The 20,542-nt window shown below is 58.2% G+C and overlaps 1 protein-coding gene across 6 annotated transcripts; it reads right to left on the reverse strand.

Moving 5' to 3' along the window:
* Nucleotides 1-3,370: 3,370 nt before the first annotated feature.
* Nucleotides 3,371-8,315, reverse strand: FBXO39 (F-box protein 39). Of its 6 annotated transcripts, none has more exons than XM_045487287.1 (5): nt 8,198-8,299; nt 7,285-7,442; nt 4,833-5,939; nt 3,849-4,025; nt 3,371-3,666 (listed from the first exon to the last, which is right to left on the reverse strand). In XM_045487287.1, exons 3-5 carry the CDS (start codon nt 5,856-5,858, stop codon nt 3,538-3,540), a joined length of 1,332 nt encoding a protein of 443 aa, XP_045343243.1. In that variant the 5' UTR covers nt 5,859-5,939; nt 7,285-7,442; nt 8,198-8,299; the 3' UTR covers nt 3,371-3,537. The 6 variants fall into 6 exon arrangements, with proteins under 6 accessions (XP_045343243.1, XP_045343244.1, XP_045343245.1 ...); XM_045487288.1 differs by having other exon boundaries at nt 8,190-8,276; XM_045487289.1 differs by lacking the exon at nt 8,198-8,299 and adding an exon at nt 8,071-8,178.
* Between the last annotated feature and the right edge of the window lie 12,227 nt (nt 8,316-20,542).

Here is a 20,542-nt window from a genome sequence, read left to right on the forward strand (position 1 = left end):
GGCACTTCCTGAGCGAGTGACCTCGGGCAGGTTACTCTTAAGTCCCTGTTTCCTGATCTCTGAAGGAGGGAGGATGGTGTCCACCTGCCAGGGCTGTCACACGGGTTCAGGGAAACTGACCCACACCTCGCACGCACGCCCTGAGCACTCCGCCCCTTCTGGGGACACCTCCCGCTGTGTGGGGGTCGGGGGTAGAAAGTGTCCCGCGTTTCAGTCAGGGACTCTGGTGCCAGCTCTGCCACTAATTGGCCGTGTGGCCCCGGGACAGCCACCTCTTCTTCTGAGTCTGTGTTCTGTCACGCACATATTAAATCCCTCACGGCCCATGGCCAACTCTGGGTCCAGGCGACAGACGTGGCCCTTCCCAGTTCCGTGCAGCCTCCTGGACCCCGTCCCAGCTTTATTTGCATGCTGGGGAGCTCAGCATGTCTGAACCAGGTACAGAACTCAAGGTCACACAGTCAGTGGCCCGAGGGGACGGAGGTCACAGGTATCAGGACCCTTCTGCCCAGAGCTGAAGGCCCCTCGCTCAGTCTTCTCAGAAACAAAGCCTGCACTTTTGCTGTCGCCTTGCCTGTGGGTGGTGGTCTAGCGCCTCAGGGGACCGTGGTCCCGCTTTCCTCACGCATTTAGAAATTTGGAGGATTTGGCCCCCATCACGGTCGCCGGGGCTTCCTCTGCTGCCCCCACAGCCGGGCGAGGCTCCTGTGCTCCGGCCAGAGGGGACAGGCAGGGACACGCAGCCATGGCCCACGGAGGTCACAACCCTGTGGCCATCTTCATCCACCCCTGGGCCCTGAGCATGCGGGTTACAGACTGTGTGTGCTCTGTGTTTCCCCGGGGCTCCCCTACTCTCAGCTGGGGGTCCTGCCTCAGCTCCATGGGGAATGGGAATGTCTGTGTGGCCAAGGAAGTCCCGGTGTCCTTCAGACTGTCATCAGGGGACCCATGGGTCAAACTATTTTAACAACACCACCAAGATGTTACATGTGTTTTCACTCATTCTCTCTGGAGTTTTCCAGAGGCTGCATGGCGTGTGATGTCTAAACAGATGGCAGAGGCAGGGATGAGAAACCCAGGTTAACTATTGAGCCAGACTTAAGGTTGTCTGAACTGTAAACTGAGCCCACACTTCTTTGGAAAACATGTCCACAAAATGTGTTAATGTGTTTTCTGTATGAGACTCCTCTACACTCAGATTCCATGTTTGGAGATGAAAGCAAGCTGTCCAAAACTGGCCCATGCCGAGAAGTCATTAGTCAGTCAACCAGCCATCAGTCAATCAAGCAGCCAATCAGTCAACCAACCAGACAATCAGTCAGCCAACCAGCCAATCAGTCAATCAACCAGCCAACCAACCAGCCAGTCAACCAACCAGATGATCAGTCCACCAACCAGCCAATCAGTCAATCAACCAGCCAGTCAACCAACCAGATGATCAGTCCACCAACCATCCAGCCAGTCAATCAACCAGCCAACCAACCAGCCAGTCAGTCAACCAACCAGACGATCAGTCAATCAACCAGCCACTTAATCAGCCAGCCAATCAACCAAATAGCCAATCAGTCAATCAACCAACCAGCCAGTCAACCAACCAGATGATCAGTCCACCAACCATCCAGCCAGTCAATCAACCAGCCAACCAACCAGCCAGTCAGTCAACCAACCAGCCAATCAGTCGATCAACCAGCCAATCAGTCGATCAACCAGCCAACCAACCAGCCAGTCAACCAACCAGATGATCAGTCCACCAACCAGCCAATCAGTCAATCAACCAGCCAACCAACCAGCCAGTCAGTCAACCAACCAGCCAATCAGTCGATCAACCAGCCAATCAGTCGATCAACCAGCCAATCAGTCAACCAAGTAGCCAATCGTCAACCAACCAGATGATCAGTCCACCAACCAGCCAATCAGTCGATCAACCGGCCAATCAGTCAACCAAGTAGCCAATCGTCAACCAACCAGATGATCAGTCAATCAACCAGCCAGTTAATCAGCCAGCCAATCAACCAAATAGCCAATCAGTCAACCAGCCAGCCATTCTTACAGGTGGTCTGCATTCTAGCCGAGGCTCTCCTCACTGAGCTGGCTGTGCCCTTGTGGCTCCCAGGGCCCCTCTGGGGCCCCAACAGGGGGACCTACCCCCTCGCCTGTGTTGGTCTATCCTGAATGCTAGTGAGACAGGAGCCACGGGGACCCAGCAGCTGCAGGGTGGTTCCTGGGGCCGTGGCCACGGAGGTGCTGGGACCTCAAAAACACTGGATCCACAGGAACTCTAACAGAGGCCTGGGCAGCTGCACAGATGCGGACAGAGCACACAGAAGGCTACGCAAATCAAGTCTGCAACGAGACCCTTGTCGAAGGTATTCTGAAATTTTATTAATTGAGGTCTATTGGGAAAAAAACCCTATATGCAAATATATGCACAAAAATCTCAAAAGACCAGGATTAATACATGTCTGGGGCCTGGGCCCAAGGATTTGTAATTACTTCCTATTTAAAACACAGGAGACCACCCCCCTTCATTCTAAAAATAACACACAGCCCTTGTAGAAAGTTTGAGAAGTGGGGTAAAGCATAAAAAGGAAAACAAAAACCACGTATAATCCCGTCACCCAGGGACGCTGTTAACATTTCTGGGGTAGCTCTTCTCTGCTTTCAGAACACCCCCCTACACACTTTACATGATTGATACCCCACCAAACATGCAGCTTTGTGTCCTGGCCTTCTCACTTAACACCTAACACCGAATTAGGGATGTGTCCCCAGGACATTACAATTCTTTGTAAGTGGGAGTGACGGCCACAGCACCGCTGGCCTGGGATCACTGTGCAGGGGTCAGGGGAGGTGGGCCCAGTTCTGAGCGGCTGCATTTAAAAGCGGGAGTTTGGGGCGCCTGGGTGGCTCTGTCGGTTAAGCACCGGACTTGGGCTCAGGTCATGTTCTCGGGTTCGTGAGTTGGAGCCCCACATCAGGCTCCGTGCTGACAGCTCAGAGCCTGGAGCCTGCTTCAGATTCTGTGTCTCCCTCTCTGCCCCTCCCCTGCTCACACGTGCGCGCGCTCTCTCTCTCAAAACTAAATAAAAGTTAAAAATAACTTGCAAGCGGGAATTTCCCCACCTCCCAGAGGACGTGCATTTCCAACCCAGCGCTGAGTTGGTGCTGGGGCTCCTGTGGTCACCAGGGACACCAGGCTTTTCCGAATTGGCCAGTCGGGGGAAAGCGTGGTTCTGTTTGCCCCCCGAGGTGTTCTAGGTGTTCTAGGAGTCGGGCGAGGCACTGCTCTGTGTGGCTCCGGGCTCTCAGCTCCCGCCTGAGGCAGGCCATGCAGCCCACGCCCGGGGACAAAGGAGAAGCCAGCCCTGGGTAGTTGGTAAAGATAGCACTTTAAAGGCACATGACCAGCGGCCCCAGCCTTTGTTGGGGCGTCGGATGGGGTGGAATTGGCAACGTGGACACGGGGGGGTGGGGGGGGGGTTCCGGGTCCTTCTGTGGGAGCCGGCGGGGGGCTCCGACGCCCTCGGAGAGTGCTCCCTACATCATGGGGTAAGCGATGACGAAATAGTTGAGCTCGGAGTCGATGAGTTTCCTGTACTTCCGGTGGATCTCACGCAGCGTCCTGTCCTCGTCGTCGGTCTCGTACCTGTTCGTGTAAATTCGCACCTGCGCAGCACAGAAACACGACACGCGCGCCGTGACCGCGCCAGGCCGGCCCCACGCCGGTCCCAGCCTCGGGCGCGCACGGTCGGGCATCGCCGGGCACGGCCCAAGCCCAGCTGCCGGGGAGAGGGGGCTCTGGGCCCCCTCCCGTGCAGGTACCCCCGGGGACAGACCCAGGGCCTCACCTTGAGAGTGCGCAGGGAACACTGCCCTTCCTCCTGGCTCTTCAGGATCCGCTCCACGAACCTGACATCCAGGAAAGCCCAGATTTTGAAGTAGAACAGCTTCCTGCAGGATGAGACGAGGGAGCACAGTTCCTCGTCCAGGGACTCGTGGTTGTTGTTGAACTCAAACGTCAGTTTCTGGAAAGGCAGCGAAGGGGAGATGGGGTGGGGGGGGGGGGTGGTGCAGTGGGCAGAGATGCTGGGACCGGCCGGGTCCTCCCACAACACACCTGCGGCCCGGCTGTGGGTCAGACGACCACGGTGGCCCCAGGGCCACAGGTAACAGACGGGACGTGTGGGTGATTTCACCCAATCCGCAAGAGGCATTTGGAGCTCAGAGCCCGAGGCGCTGGTCCCAGCCCCTCAGCCTCCCAGCCGGGCCACCAGACAGCCACCCCCCCCACCCCCCCTCACGGAAGGACAGTAACAGGCAGGCTTCAAATGAGTTATCGGCACTTAGAGGCCCTCGGTGGTGGTGGTGGTATTTGTATCAGTTGGCCTCAATCGTCCCAGCCTCCCTGGAGGTCCGTGGAGGGACACAATGACCCCGATTTTACAGATGGGGAAGCGGCCAGGGGAGAGGGCCGCGCACGCCCCCGGGCTCCTCAGTGACTTGGTGGGTCTGGTCTGGAGTCAGACTCCCGGGTGCTGCCGGGACCTGGTGCCGGGAGGAAGCGGCCTCAGACCCGCCCTCAACCTGGAGAGGCTCCGAGAGGGCACAGAGGGCTTTCCCTGGCGGGTAGCCCACCCGAAAATGCCTCGTGCTGCGCGTGCACAGGTGAGCAGTAGCTGCCACCCACTGTGACCCCGGGGCAGGGGCGGGGGACGCGTGGTCCGGGAACATAGCCCGAGCGTCGGTCTGAGTGGGCACAGGCCCGGCCGGGAGCAGGCAGCAGGGGAGAGGCCTCTGCCCTGGGGGAGCCTCCCGGCCCTCGGCCCCCCTACCTGCAGCGTGTGCCGGAAGGTGGGCAGGAGATCCGTCAGCGTGGGCCTCATGGACCAGTCCGGGTCGCTGAAGTAGCAGCTTCTCAGACTGAGGCCCCGAACGGGGATCTCCTGCAGGAGGACCCGGGCCAGCCGCTCGTGCCTCATGACCCGCTCGAAGAAGAAGTTCACCTTGAGGTTGGAGGCGCGCCTGGCCAGCCTGGCCCAGGACATGCCCCAGATGACCTGGCCGTGGGGGTCGTGGACGTGGCACTTGATGTTTATGGTCCAGAGGGTCCTGGCGTTGTTCTCGCACAGGCCGTCCAGCAGCTCGTCCGAGATGCAGTTGTAATTGAGCGTCAGGGACACCAGGCTGCGGAACGTGGCCATGGTCTTGCTGAACTGGGGGCTGCTGTAGACGGCCAGGTGGTGGCTGAAGTAGTCCTCGATGTTGAGCTGGGACACCAGGCTCTCGCCCCGTGAGCAGCTCAGGGAGCCGAGCACGGCGCAGCCCTGCTCCACGGTCAGCCTGGCCCCTTTCAGGCTGAGGTGGTCCAGCTGCCTTCCCGCTTTCCTCAAGAAGAAGCTCAGGCTTTTGAGGAACGAGCCGCGGATGCTGTTCCTCCAGGCGGGACGGTCCAGCTCTAGGTGCTGCACGGACAGCGACTTCAGGCGGTTGTTGCTGTTGCCCAGACAGGACAGGAGGCCTCGCATGGTGACCTGGAACTTCTTGGTGAGCACGGCATTGTAAGGGTTCAGAAACTTGATCTCCAGGTGCTCCAGATAGCGGCCGAATTTCTTCACGTACCAAAGAGCCGACTCGAACTCGGACGCGTGTGCCCTGGAGGGTCTCCCGCTGAACGTGATGGTCCTGTACCGCCAGAGGTCAGCCGAGTACATCATCTGGTTCCACTTTCTGCAGACGAGGGCGGCCCGGGACCTGTCCCTGTCTCCCAGCCACCAGAACACGCGACGCAGGCACACGTCGGGCAGGGCGGCCCAGCAGCTCTGGTCTCGGGGCTGGACGGCTTGGCTTTCTTCGTCCATCGAGGAACCGGGGTGTCCAGAGCAGCCGTGCGGTAGGCAGGGGCTTCCAAAAACGAGGAAACGAAAGCGACCGCTCGTCTTCTGTGGGGAGTAAAAAGGAAGCACCGTGACCTGCCGAACAGAAACCAGACCCCCTTGAATGAACTCGCAGCCCGGCCTCACGTGCAGCCCTTCCGTGAGGGGCGAGCCTCGCCGTGAAGGCCCGCGGAGACCCAGGCCGTCGGGGTCTCTTGGACACACGCACACCGGGACCCGCGCCCAGCACAGTCCCAGGAGTGAGGAGCCTGGGGACAGGGCTGTTCAGAGGAGGCGGCATCCGGGAGGGGCTTCGCGGGCTGCTTGGGAGCCGCGAGGCAGCCCAGGTCGGCCTGGCAGTGCTGGAGGAGAGCGGACACACTCTGGGCAGAGGGCACCGTGGCGCGAAGCCACAGAACTGGGAACGAATGGGATCTGTTCATGTGCGGGGAACTAAAAATTGTCACTTCGCTTGTGGGGGCGGGGGTTGGAGCCGGAACAGAGGGGAGGTGCCGGGTCAAGGGGCCCCGGAGCGATGCAGACAGAGGCTGCGTCCTAGGAGCCAAGACTGGAGTTCCGACATGCCAGGTCCCCTTCTGGGGATGGGGACCCTGGCTTCTTGGCACCGAATTGCCGATGGGGGTGTTTGCATTCAAAGGGTTCGCGGCACATCAAGGGTCACGGGCGGAGAGCCTCCCATGAGGCCGCTGGGGCCCGGCAAGGGCCAAGGATCCTGCGTCCACAGGTGGTGTCAGTCTGACGTTAGAAAGGACCCTCCAGGGAGGGGGAGGATGAATGGCCAGAGCAGACTTCGGCCACCGCCCACCTGGGGTGCTGGGCCCTGGGACTTTCTACAGGAGCCATCTGCTGAAGTCTTCCTGACGGTTTGATTTCCACGTTTCCCTGGCCTGAAACTCCTCCTCTTTCCCTTTCCCTGTCTCTCCCAGAGGCCCCGCGCTTCAAGCTGGCGGCCCTGTGGCCCCGGAACGCTTCTGCCGGCTACTTTACCAAGTGGCCCGAGATTATCCTCACGGCTCATGAAACCGCAGGGCTGGAGGAGCTCTGGGAAGTATGTCTTTACAGATGGAAACTGAGCCCCAGAGGGGTGAGGGCGCTTGCCTGTGGTCACACAGCCCTCAGGAGCCGAGGGACACGTCAATCGCACTTCTCAATGCGGGACGGACATGCGTCTGCGCGTGAGCTCGTGAGCGTCGCTCACTTGCTCTCCGTGCCTGTCCCCGGCTGCATCTAGGACCCGCGTGCAACCGTGGTGGGCGTCCGTGCCGCTCTCCTCTCGGCTCTCCCTGTGACGGACCCCCGGGCGCCCCCGACGGTGGTGATGTGTGGGAGGCTGGTTCTGCCAGGTCCTCTGGGGCCCGGCGCCCTCCCCCGCCTCCGGATCCAGGCAGACCTGCACGCGGGATTTGGCAGCGGCCTGGCCCCGTCCAGGGTTCCCCTCTCGCCCGTGTCCGTCCCTGACGATGATCCTCGTCCCAGCCTGTCTCCCGCGGGACTCACACACCCCTTGAGACCAGGGACGGCCTCATTCTTGTGAGTCGCACTTGCACACTGAACAAAGGAAGAGAGAGGGTCGTCTCTTTGTTCACAGAACTGGGTCCCCAGCACTTTGCTTGGAGCTAGGCGCGTGAGAGAGGCCAAGCCACTCCCAGAGCTGAGCAAAACCCTTTGCCCTAGCAGTCACTGGGCGCGGGAGCTCTCAGACACGGAACCACCGGGTGGTGTGGGCAGAACCGATCCATGGGCTGGGAAAGCCAAAAGCCACAGTCGGTACTGGGCACATCCTCCCCTCCTAAACGACCTCGCCAGCCGCAGGCCGCGGAGCTCAGAGGTCGGGTCCTGGTTCTATCAGTTGCTAGGGATGACCTCAGGCAAGTTAAATTTCTCTGTGCCTCAGTCTCCACATCTGAAAACCAGGGATAATAGTGGCGCCTCTGTCTTAGCGGCGGGAGGATTAAATGAGCTGATCCGTGCAGGTGCCTGGTGCGAATCAGAGGCTATACCGCGTTTGCGCCTGGTAAGTGGAGGCCAAGGCGCTTCTGGGGGGGGTCCCTGCTGGGCACGGTGAACACACCCAGTTTGCAGGTGGGGAAACCGGTGTTGCAAGTTGGGAAAGTCTCCCCGCGAACGCCCGCAGAGAGCGGGAAGGGATCGGAACCCACCCCAAGGGCTCACAGACCTGTCCCCCAGGTGGGGAGCTGCCAGCCCGGGAAGAAACCTAAGGAAGCCGCGTCACCCACGGCCCGCAGGTGCCCGAGGACGCCTGTTTCCAGGAGGAGGCGGCAGGGGCCCCATTACCCGCTCACCGCGCCCCGCTCGTTGCGCCCGGTTTGGGCTGCGGGGACCGCAAGCCGCCCGCCTGCTCCCGCGCCGCCTGCGCTCAGACGCCGACTCCGCGCAGGCCTCCGGGACGCGCGCCCTCGCCGGCGATGAGCCTTTGTGACGCGCCCAGGCCTGCGGGCCTCCGCTGTGCCCTGGGCGCGAGGCCCCAACCCGGGGTCGCCAGGGTCCCCGCGGTGCGTGCGGGGGGCCGGGCGGCCCCGCCAAGTGTCCCGGAACGCGCGCCGGGGTCTGGGGGGACCTGGTCCGGGGGTCCCGGGAGGGCGGGTTCCGTGCGCAAAGGTGCGTGGGGCGGGGCTGGGAGTCCGTGGGGGGTGGGCTCCGGGAATACGAGGGGGGTAGGTTCTGGCACCAGCGGGCAGGGGGCCGGAGAGAGTACTGGGGGCCGGGTCCACGGGGTGGAGGAGGGGGGACGGGGTCTGGGCCGTGGATGGGGCTCGGGGTTGGGGAGGGCCAGAGGGCAGAGGGCCGGGGTCACAGAGTCGGAGGCGGAGCGCAGGGTAGGGGCGGGGCCCGGGCGTGTCTGGGGGCTGCGTGCGCGCGACTGAGGGTGGGCTTCCCTCTGCGATGGGGAACAGGCTGTGCGGGAGCTCGGTGCCCGGCCTGTGGGAGGAGGCGCTGCGCTCTGCCCCCAACTCGGAAGTGGTTCCCACCGGAAAGCCTTGGCCCACCTGACTCACTAAGACAAGGCGTGAGTGGGGGTCTAACGCACCCACTTTCCATGGCCCTCCCCTCCCCGGCCGCCCTCGGTGTCCCTAAAGGCCAGGCAAAAAGGCGGGGGGGGGGTGTATGATTGCGGGCGGGGGGTGCATGTGGGCCTCTGACATCAGCCTCCCGGCTCCGGCTCCGGTGTGCGTCCTGAGCCCCGGCCTGCCCCCGGCAGCCGCGTCCTCCCTGCCTCCTTCCCGCTCTGCCTTCCCCTGCGCGTTGTCCCTTCCCGTCCTGCCCGCTCCTAGCGCCGCGTCTCTGACCGGGAAGGACCAGTGAGGAATCTCAGGAAAGGTGGGCAGGAAAGGGTACTTTCAGTCTCCAGAGACAAGCCTGGGTTCCCCAGGTGCCCAGACTACAGCCCGGATGTCCGATCAAGGTGCCTGACACCTGGGATTCCCAGGCCCAAGAGCCGGGGGCCTCTCTCCTGGCTTCTCTGCAGCTGCTGGCAAACCAGTATCTCCGTTCGAAGGAAAATAGTTAAACCTTTTCTTGTAAGAGGAAAAAACCCAAGAAGAAAATCCTTCCCTTTTCACAAGGAAAGACTGCCAAGGGGGGGGGGGGGCGCAGGAAGATGTAAAACGCAGTCTTCTCCATCTGCGCACCTTTTCTGTTCCAGGTTAGCGGGAGGTTCTCATTCGGTTTCCTTTCCGTGAAGCCGGCCGCCAGCATTTCTCCTGAAGAAATGCGTATAGAAAACCTGGTGTGTTTAAAGTGCAAAAGCCAGTTCCTGGGCTACGTCTCCGTGCTGCTGTCCCCGGTCCCCAAAGCACAAACCCTGAGCTGCTGGTGGCACCGAGGAGACACGGAGGAACCTTCTGGGGGCTTGGGACAGGAGGGACAGACTAGGGAAGCCACACGTGCCCTCTTATGTGGCTGTTAAGAGAGAAGAGCCACATCATCTGGCCTGGAGACATGTCCTTGGGTGTTTGGGGTCAGAGGTACAAAGCAGTGTTTATAGTGGGACTCCCAGTGTGTGTGTTTATATAATCGGGTTGCCAGATGAGATGTGGGATTCCCCGTGAAATTTCAGTTTCAGGGCCACATTTTTCTAGTATAACTGCGTCCCATGCAATTATTTTGTAACTGTTTGTCCCAAGTAATGCATTTTTATTTGCTGGATCTGGCAACCCCGTGACGTAAGGGTGGGGGAAAGTGTGGAAAGAAAAGGCGGGCCGTGGGTGGCAAGGGTGTGCGGCCCCAGTACCCCCACCAGTTGTGGAGCTCACCACCTTTGCAAAATGGTGCCCTCGTGTGCTCGTAGAAATAGCTAAAGAAGTTAGAAAGGAACGTTTAGGTCTTTTTTTTTTTTTTTTTGGTAAGGAGCGTGTGTCATATATGAAGAAAAAAAAGGCAAACGGCAGAGTAATGAGTATAGTGAGATAATATATGGGGAATAAGAAACAATTTAAGCCCCACGTGAACTTGTCCGGGTTTGCATGAGCGAAGGGAAAAGCTGGTCAGAGCGTACTGACCAGACTGCCGGTGTGGGTGTCCTAGGGCCCTGGGGCGGGGAGGGGAGGTTGTCAGCTTTCCCCTCGTGTGTGACATTATATCAGCCGGTTACAACCAAATCTCGTACTTCTGTGTTTTGAAAAACATCCAATAATGAAAGCTTGTGGTCACTGCTGTTTTTGTCTTTTAAATGAGGCCTCTGGTGTGTAAGCTTCGGAACTCCATCCACGTGGATTCCACGCTGGATCCTGCCTCCCTTTCCTCGTATAATCCCAGGGAAGCTCCCTGTCGGCTCCGTCTAGCTTCCTTGGCTGATTAACCATTTATAAAGAGCTTCCTGTTGAACCACGTTCACACGATGGTCCAGTAGCTCCAATGCCAACTCTTATTATTACTAGGAAAAAATTTAGGATGTAAAAACTTAACGGCTTCAAACCCCGATCTGCTGGAGGCAAGCCACAACAGCTTGGATCCCGCCCAGGACTTGTGCTCTCTGGGCCTCCGCTGCCCGCTCCCCCACGAGAGCCGGCCCGGCGCCCTCCGCTTCGTTCACTCCCTCAGCACGCGTGCAGTGCTCGCGGCGTCCGTCCCCGGGCTCGGAGCCGGAGGCACACGCTCAGAGATCCGGCTCAGCCTTCGAAGGCGGCCCGGTCTCCGGGAGCTCACGCGACGAAGCAGGCATCGGGTGCTCTGAGAGACTTCACTTGGGCACGCGGAGAAGGGGCCTGGAGAAGGGCTGGCGGCCGTGTCTGCAAACATCCGGCAGCTCTTGGGGGGTTTTAACAACACGGTCCAGGTAGTTCACGGCCAGGTAAGGAGAGAACAGAGGCAGGGCCTGGTGTTGATTCAGGGTCACACTGAGAACTGCGCTCGGGCTGTGCCAGGCTGCTCCCACGGTCTTCTGCGGGTGGACACGGGCTGCGCTCACACCGCAAAGGCGGGCTCACCGTTTTGCTTGTGCCCCTTGCCACTTGCTTGGTTGAATTTTCAGAAAGAGGAAGAGACTCCCTATTCTCCATCTCTGGAAAGACGCCTTTCTCTGCCTTGGAGGTTGGATCCTCAGTGCTTTGACTTGGGAGGGGTGCAGAGAAAATGTCTCACAGACTCTGGGATCCCACATTTACCCTGCAGTTGTGAGTGATGCGGTGAACTACAACAATGGCTTTAGCTTTAACAGTCAGACAACACGATAAACTAGATAACCCCAAAGCTCCTGCTACGCGCATGTAGAAATGCCTGGTGAGACGTGGCAAACATTTAAGCCAACAGCTGACTTTAAAAGAAGGAAACTTTAAAGGTCCACGTTCCAGGAATGAAGGCCTGACCTTTTAAGCACATGCACTTACAGAGGAGACGTGGGTCCCCATGTCATAATAAGGGCTTGGACGAGAGAGAAGTCCTGTCCACACAAAGTTGGTGGGGGTGGGGGGCTGGAAGTAAGCTTCCCCTCCCCCTGCACGGAGCTGGGAGCCTAGAGGCTACACTTGTGGCTACGAGAGAAGAACCAGTCCAGTGGAAGGGGAACGTGGCATGCCAGCTCGTCTACACTGGGCTGGGATCTGAGCGTGGGGAAGAAACACTCACACTCCTGAAACCTCAGAATCACGGGCGCACGCCATTCGTGTACTTGGGGTTCAGACTTACATTAGCCTCGTGGTCCGGGACGCCCATCATAAGAATTAACATAAAAATTGGGAAGTCTGGCTGAAGCAATCAGAAAAATCCCTCTGGAAGGTACATCAGCTCAAACTAGGTCATCCTTCCAGGTAGAGTCCCACTGAATGGAGGCTCAGGGTTCAGACGCACAAGGAAACACTCTTCCTTGAGTGAGAGTCAGAGGCACAGGCAAGAGCAGGGCTGTTCTCTGGAAACTTCAGAAAATAGAACTGTAGGAGACAGACTGTCAAATAAGCTGATTGGAAAGGATTAAGACAATTGATGTATCTGAGTGATGAATATTATATCATAGTAGCTTTCTACTTTCATATTTGCTTGAAAATTTTTGTAATACCCCTAAAAGGCTTAAGGTAGTAGAGGGACTCTATTACCATCCAAGCTATCCTTTTCAGACATAATAGGGTCTCAAAAATTAGCTTTCTGTGCCTTCTTTCTTAAGAAACTCTTTGAGGATATGCTCTAGCAAAGAAGGGGCAAAACAAGAAAGAGGACGACCTGAACCTGAAATTTGGGAACAGAACTCGACACTGGAGAGGGTGGAAGAAATTCCCAGAATGATAGCTATTCATCAGGTCTGGGGAACACATGCCCCCAAAATGAAATGGACGGAAGACTACTGTGTTTGATTATGCCAAGGAGAAATCTTTCTAATCCAGTAGAAAATTCTAGGAATGATTTATAGTTACCTACGAAGAGAAGAAAATGAAAAATTGGAGCAATAATCAACTCCAGGAAAAACAAAAAGTTACAGAAGAAAGTAGATATAATTTGTGTGGTGTCATCATGTGTAGTATTTACATGGTCATAGTAATTTAACATTGAATGCTGATTTAACCAGCATGGGAGAGTGGAGGGAGAGAAGCCTGGCAGTGTGTATAGGATCGGTGGTGTAAGAGAGAGAAATCTGTATCCCTACATCCTTATGGATTAATCGATAATACCTAAAATTGAAAGCAAAAAAAACAGCAGCGTAAGAAGGTGCTTGAGAAGCATAGAGATAAATACCAGAAGAAACAGTCCAAAAGGTTGGAAAGCAGAGTATTTGCGTGTGGGGCGAGGGTAGCATTAAGGAGGTAGTGGCGTTTAAGTGGCCACAGTATTAAGTACATTACATGATATGTTGGCAGTTGACCGATGGCGTAGAAAAGCGCCTCTGGGGGCGCCTGGGTGGCGCAGTCGGTTAAGCGTCCAACTTCAGCTCAGGTCACGATCTCGCGGTCCGTGAGTTCGAGCCCCGCTTCGGGCTCTGGGCTGATGGCTCAGAGCCTGGAGCCTGTTTCCGATTCTGTGTCTCCCTCTCTCTCTGCCCCTCCCCCGTTCATGCTCTGTCTCTCTCTGTCCCAAATATAAATAAATGTTGAAAAAAAAAAAAAAAGAAAAAAGAAAAGCGCCTCTGTGTGCGTGTGGATGCTGGTCCGGTGGCACGTCCGTGGTGAGTGCCCACAGGTGTCCTCGGGAAGCACTAGACAGCCCCCTTGACCTCAAGAGAGAGGCTCCGGGAAGCTGTGCGGCCAGCAAATGGCAGAGCGGAGCTGAAATCGCGGACTTCCAGCCCCAAGTTGGTGTGTGGGAGCCTCTGGTCGCCAGTTCGAAGGGGAGGCCTCTGCCACGTCTTGTTCCCCGGCTCACCAAGTATCTCCCGATTCCAAAGCAAGACCACGTACGGGATGGAGAAAGCCCCAGCGGTGAGGGGAACAGGTACACTGGCGAGTCCGTGCACCGCTGAGCCCGGGACCCGCGTGGCCGGGGCTCCCCAAGCTGGGAACACTGGGGATCTTGTGGGGGGGCATTTCTGGGGGGAGGGGGGAGGCCTGCGATCCTGCAGTTCTCACGGGCTCCCCGTTGGTCCTGATGCTGGTCCACGGGCCACACCTCGAAAAGCCAGCACCGCGAGTCAGAAGCTCCAAACGCCTGTCCGCGGACGGGTGGAGCATGAGGGAGGGGTGGCTGCACAAAGGCCATAGGACGGGTGCCGTACTGAGAGGTGCCACGATGCGGGTGGACCTTGAAAACCTTCTCCGCGAAAGAAGCCGCAAGTCCACATATCCCACAATTCTGTTTGTACGAAGCATCCAGAACAGGCAAATCCGGAGACAGAAAGTGGATGCGTGGCTGTCAGGGGCTGGGGACGGAGGGGGTGGGGCGCGGCCAAGGAGTAGGGGTTCCTCTTCGGGGTGATGAAAATGTTCTGGAATAGGCAGTGGTGGTGGTCGCACAACACGGCGAATTTTGTGTGTGTTTTAGCACAAGAGGGAAGGACCTAGGTCGGCCTCGGGCCTCCTTAGTTGCGGTGCTCTCTAGCTCTCTGAGTCGAAGGGTTAGGAGAGGATAAGCAAGGAGGCAAGATCCTCGGAGAGAAGCCTTGCTAAACTTCCCCAGAGGAAAAGTGCTCCGTCCTGCCAACCGGGAGAGTGGCCGGGAAACGCCAATGCCTGAGGAGGTGCCCGTGAGTGCTCCCCGCCCGCCCGTCGATCCCGCCAGTGGCCTCTACGGAGTCCCCTTCTTTGTCAGCGTCCTTGAGGGCAGACAGGGCCAGGAGCTCACAGGCTGACAGACTCTCACGAGGAACAGAAGATGATGAGGCAGGTCCTACTGGGGACCAAGCCGCAACGTCCCCAGGGGACGTTGGGGACCAGGGGCGCAGGGCGGTGCGTGCCAAGATGCGGGGCTTGGAGCCACGTCACTTAGCAGCTTGGCGATGGAGGACGCCAGCAGGCCGCCTCCCCGGGAGGCTCTTCCCTCGCTTCTGAGTCCCGACAGGCGTGCCTCGTGGACACTGCGCTCTCGGCCAAGCGAAGGGCTGCGGCCGCCGGGCGGGGAGCTCGTCTGTCCATGCTGTTGGTGCAACGGCGTTTGCTCACTTCCTGTCTCTGGGTCACCTTTCGGTGATTCTGGTAATATTTCAAACTTTTCGCTATGATGTTGGCGATGGGATGGGATCTGCAGTGATCAGGACGCGCTAATCGCTCAGAGGATGGCTAGCATGTTTTAGCAATAAAGTATTTTTACTTGTGCCTCAAAATTGAGACATGATGCTATTGCACACTTTATAGACTCCAGAGTGGTGTGAACGTAACTCATATGCCTGGTGGGAAACCGGAAAATTCACGTGACTCCCTCTATTGCAACGCCACCTTTATCGGGATGGTCCACGTGGCACCACGGTGTCCCCGAGGTGCGTCTGTAGAGCAAACACGATCGTTGACGAGGCTAGAGACAACAGGGAAGGTCATCATCCCGGCCTCGGACAAACCGTGCACGGAGGGGCAAGGTAGCAGGCGTGTGTCCACAGGCAGCAGATTCAGACCCCGAACCCTGGCAGAGTGGCCCGGGCTGGTCTCCCCCAGGACGGCTGCAGGGCCGGGAGGTCTGGGTTCAAATCCTGAGAGTGCACTTAGCTTTTGGGGCCTCTCATTTCGTTGGACTCCACCGGGGACCTGGGGGGGTTTAGGGCAGGTGCTCCCAGAAATTGTGCGCAAAGCTGCCTTCGAGTGCGTGTTCCTTTTCCCGAGGAACGGTCAGCATTTTGGGGGGCATCCACAGCCCGACAATTCCTAACGGACGGGGCTGAGTGGCCCAAAGATTTGAGATTCAGAGAAATCAAGTTCTGTTACAGGCAACAGACGTCACACGTGCATAGTTGAATCAACTGAATAGAAGACATTTCTTTGTGCACTACTTGTGGTCTTTCCACAGGAAAGAGGTGCGGGCAGTTAGACAAATAAAAACGTGGGGGCAGCACGTCTCATGGCTCAGCGGGAACTTAAAGAATTTGCAGATAATTGCAACTCTGTTAGAAACATTCAGATACTAGGTGCTTCATGTTAAAAACGTTCAGGGCATTTTTCTGTTCCCAGAATTTGATTCATAAAAAGTCAAGCCCGTGTGTAATTCGTTTCACTATTTATACTTACCTTTTATGGTTTGTAAACACGATTAGGAAATTCCTGAGCCTTGGAGAGGGTTGAACGTGGCCGCGTATCTGTGGAAACACTGTCGTTTATTTAGGCCGCGGGGAGCTTGCATGCGTAACTTCCAATGGCAGCTTTTTGCTACAACTTGCAGACATTCTCCCTCATCTGGAATCAAACAGGGTTCTCTGGGGGGCACGGCCGGGTACTAATGACCGACCGCCCTTGGTCAGCCGGGGTCGGGGCTCTCGGAGCTGGATGCAAGGGCACGACCTCCCAATCTTGTCCACACGGGGTGGGGGGGGGGGCATCGCTCGGCGAACCTGCAGAAAACCACTGATGTGCCCGATCCCAGAGAGTGTGACATCCCCGGTCTGGCATGTGGCCGGGGCTGGGGAGGCTCAGAGAGGTCCCGGGGGATTCTAAGGTGCGGGGATGCGGGGTGCCGCGGGTGTAGGAGGGAAGGCTGGCTCTGAGTCCCAGGGCCGGGGCTCCGAGCTGAGCCTTGGCCTCTGGCCTTTCCATCAGAGCAAGAAGACGGGAGCGGATGAGCTCGCTGACATGTCTGGAGGTGCAGGTGCACAGGGTGGGGACAGACACCGGGAGCTCGTGGAAGAAAGATGGGCTGCGTTGCTGCAGAGGAGAGAGGGGCAGAGGGCAGAGGTCCCCGGCACCACCCTGGCCCTGGATGAACTCGTCAGACGGAGGGGACCCGGCCCCAGGAGTGAGGCTGGGGCAGGGGGCCGGGATGCCGTGGGCGAGCGTGCGGGGCAGCCCCCCCCCCCCGCCCACCCAGGTGCTGGTAAGCTTCACCTGGAAGAGAAGGGGTGACAGTCTGCGGGACGGGGCCTTGGGGATGCGGGGACAGGACGTGAGGCCACCCACGTGCCCCCACGCTCACATGAGAGACCCCTCCTAGTGCGTACCCCTGGGGTCTCAGAGCCTTTCCCAGCCCGGAGCAGCCGTGCTAACGGAGGGCTGCAAACCACCGTACTGAGGGAAAGGCCCGGATCGGACTCCGGTCTCCTGCCTGACTCTTAAATTCAGGCACCGAACCAGAGACCCCATGGTGGGCGCTCCAGGCTTATGCCAAGCATCTTGCAGGCACTGTCTCGTTTCGTCGCCCAGCTCGTCTGGTGTAAGCGTTAACAGCCCCATTTTGCAGCTCTAGAAACGGAGGCGCAGGGAGGTTATGTAATTTGCCCAAGGTCACACAGCGAGCGTCAGAGCTGGGTTCAAACAAGGTTGGTGCGACTCCAGGACTTGGGTGCCCGAGCAAGTCACAGCCCACCTTGTTGGACACGGGGGCAGGGGGCGCCGGGCCAGGAGAGACCCGGGTCAGCCTCCCGGTTCCTTCCTCGATCCCGACGACCTTTGCTGCCCACCCCTGTCCGTCTCCTGGAGCTCTGGTGAGTATGGACAGTAATGAAAAAAATGAGACGTCACAGGGTGTCCTGTCTCCCGCGGGGACCCCCGGGACGGAGGGGTGGCTGAGACCCAAAAGGGGGTACGTGGTGAGGCCTCCCGGTGGGAGAGGGGTGAACTGGAGGTGACCCCGAGCTTTCTCGTCCACATCCTACTTTTCTTCCAAGATGCTTCCTCTTTCCAGACTGTCCCGCCCCGCTCCCCCCCTTGCCCTGCGGACGACTCCTATGTTACCACTGGTCGGGGCCGCCCTCCTTTGCCCCGGCTGTAGTTAGCTGCTGGTCTGTCTGCACGAGTGATTGGAGAGTCAAGGCCTCTCCCGTGCGGCTTTCTGATCGGTCGCCTTCCGCCAGAGGGACCCGCGTGTGGTGCCCAGGTGCCTGTGGCGGGAGGTCGGGCGCTGGCCGGCCTGAACGGGCGTGAAGGGTGCGCGTCTGAGTCAATTAGAGCAGAAGTTAGAAGCCCCTCCCAGACCCCGAGGGCTCTCCAAGCAGCAGGACGTTTAAAATCCTTTGATTTTAAACATAACTCGGGGCGCCTGGGTGGCGCAGTCGGTGAAGCGTCCGACTTCAGCCAGGTCACGATCTCGCCGTCCGTGAGTTCGAGCCCCGCGTCGGGCTCTGGGCTGATGGCTCAGAGCCTGGAGCCTGTTTCCGATTCTGTGTCTCCCTCTCTCTCTGCCCCTCCCCCGTTCATGCTCTGTCTCTCTCTGTCCCAAAAATAAATAAACGTTGAAAAAAAAAAATTTAAACATAACTCATGACTATGTCACTAACGCACCAACATGCTTCCACTGAAAAAAAATTAGAATATTACAGACAAAGCGAGAATTCTTTCTGACCACCGGGCCCGCTGCAGAGCCACCGCTGAGCGGGTGAGTGGGTGCGTTCTGGCTGGCACCGAAGCCTGTCCCCATTCCCACCACGACGTGAGCGGGTCCGCGGGCTCGCATGACTTCATCGGTCAGCCAGCCGGCCCTGGCTGGCCACCAAGCCTCCCCAACCTCGTCCTGTAAAACGCTAGATGCAAAACGCCCCGCGTGAGCTTAGGACTCCTCTCCAGGCCACTGTGGCCGCCCGCTTGGCGGCTGTCCAGCCGTGGGACGGGAGGGGTCCGGGCTGCCACGGGAGCCCCGCCCCTGACCTGAGTCGTGCAGATGTCCCCTTCCGCGGGGAGGAGGGCACGGGGGCAGTGGGCTGGACCAGGTAGCGGGATAACGGCGCCCGCCTCCGCGCGTGGACTTGAGGGCAAGTGAGAGACTGTGTGTGAGGGGGGTCCGGGGCCACGGGAGGCAGGAGAGACAATCACAAGAGGATGATTTCAGTCGTCGGCCTCGAGAACCATCTCGGGCGTTATTCTCCCGGGACCACTACGCTAAGGGGAATGATGTAACGGCAGAGGCATTTCGCTTCCCAGACGGAAATTACACGGTGTGATTGCGCCTGCCCCTCGGTGGTGCCTTTGGGAGGATCCTGTGGTCAGAACGGACCCGGCCCCGCAACACGCGACGGTGGAGGCTGCTGTCTGCCGGAGGGCAGTGTGTGGGGGTGGGAGTTTCTTTTTCAGACCGCATGCAATTGCACGAAATGACCGGTCTCTGGATGGAATTCAAGCCCCGGAATCTCTGTGTTTGTGTTTGGGGCCGACCCCGGGGCCCCGATGGGCAGCGGAGTCCGGGGGTGCCCTCCCGGCTCCTGCTCGGCCCGCAGGCGCAGGAGGGGAACTTCGTCATTAGGCCCCTGGCGAGAAGCCATGGCTCCCGGACTCCGTGTGTGCCCTGGTCCTCGGTACTCTCCTGCCCTTCGTCTGTCTGAGGTCTCTCTTCACACACTGGTGTGCACCCTCCCCGCCCCCCCCCCAGCAGACACGCCCCTCCTTGTCCCCAGACGGGCATTTTCCCGGGGCCCTGAGGGGGCACTTCAGGGTCGGTGTTCGGGGGCCTCCGGTCTCACTGACACAACGGCCGCCTTCGCTGCTGCCAAACGCCGTGTCGGGGGACACGGGACAAATGACCACGCACGTCGAGTCTGTTCCTGTCACTCGTCTGGGGCGGAAGAGAAAAAATTCAGACCCAGGCATCTCTTTACTATCAGTAAAGAGCCAATACGTGCGTGTAGGCGGGAAAAGTAAGGCGGGGCAGCAGGCGGAGGGGCTGGGAAATGACCTTACAAGGCAGGAGGCACAGTCGGGGTTGAATTATTTCCTTATCCTGCTTTGTTTCACGAGATAGAGTAGAGAGGGGCTAGGCTCCTGAATTTTCCACTTTCTTTCATCGATTAATTAATTTGACAGCCAAAAGGCCTTTAACACCTGGCTCGGGGGCTGTGCGCTCAGGGCGCCTGCAGGCCAGAGGGGTAAAGCCCAAAGCGAAGGAATGCACGTGAACTTTGTAGATGCCGAGAAATCGTCTCACCAGGGAGGTGAGCAGGGATGCTGGAGGCGGTCAGGTCTGACTGCCCTCGTGCGGAGGTGAGGCCTGAGAGTGTGTGCGCGTGCACGCTGTGAGTAGATCCGGAGCGATTTTTGAAAAGATGCTTTCAGGAACAAGAAGAGAACGCAAAACAAAAGACTATTGTTAATTGGAAATGAACAATGTGATAGTGGAAAAACAAAACCAAAAACAACCCAGCTCAATAGGAATCTTGGAAGGTGAAGTTGAGGGAAACAGAAAGGAAGACACAATCAAAGAGATAATGTAACAAAAATCTCCAGAACAAAAGGACGTCAGTTTGCTAAGCTTGACACACACACAAAACTAAACATTCACTTCGAAAATCTCGGAACCCTGGGGACAAGCCTGTCAATTTCCAGAGAGGAAAATACAGCAGGTTCCCTTAAAACTAACCCAGAAAAAGAACGGACTTAGAGTTTTGATAAAAACACTGGATGTTGAAAGACAGAGGAGAAAATTCTCTCACATTTCTGAGGGAAAGCGGTTTTCAGCATAGGGTTCTTCACTCGGCCACACTGCTCATTGAGGACGGGTGTCGTGTGAGGACATCTTTGGTGCTGGGGCTCCTGGCTCAGTGGGTTCAGCGTCCGACTTCGGCTCAGGTCACAGTTCGTGGGTTTGAGCCCCGCTTCGGGCTCTGTGCTCACAGCTCGGAGCCTGGAGCCTGCTTCGGATTCTAGGTC

Source organism: Leopardus geoffroyi, chromosome E1 (assembly GCF_018350155.1).
Source record: "Leopardus geoffroyi isolate Oge1 chromosome E1, O.geoffroyi_Oge1_pat1.0, whole genome shotgun sequence".
NCBI lineage: Eukaryota > Metazoa > Chordata > Mammalia > Carnivora > Felidae > Leopardus > Leopardus geoffroyi.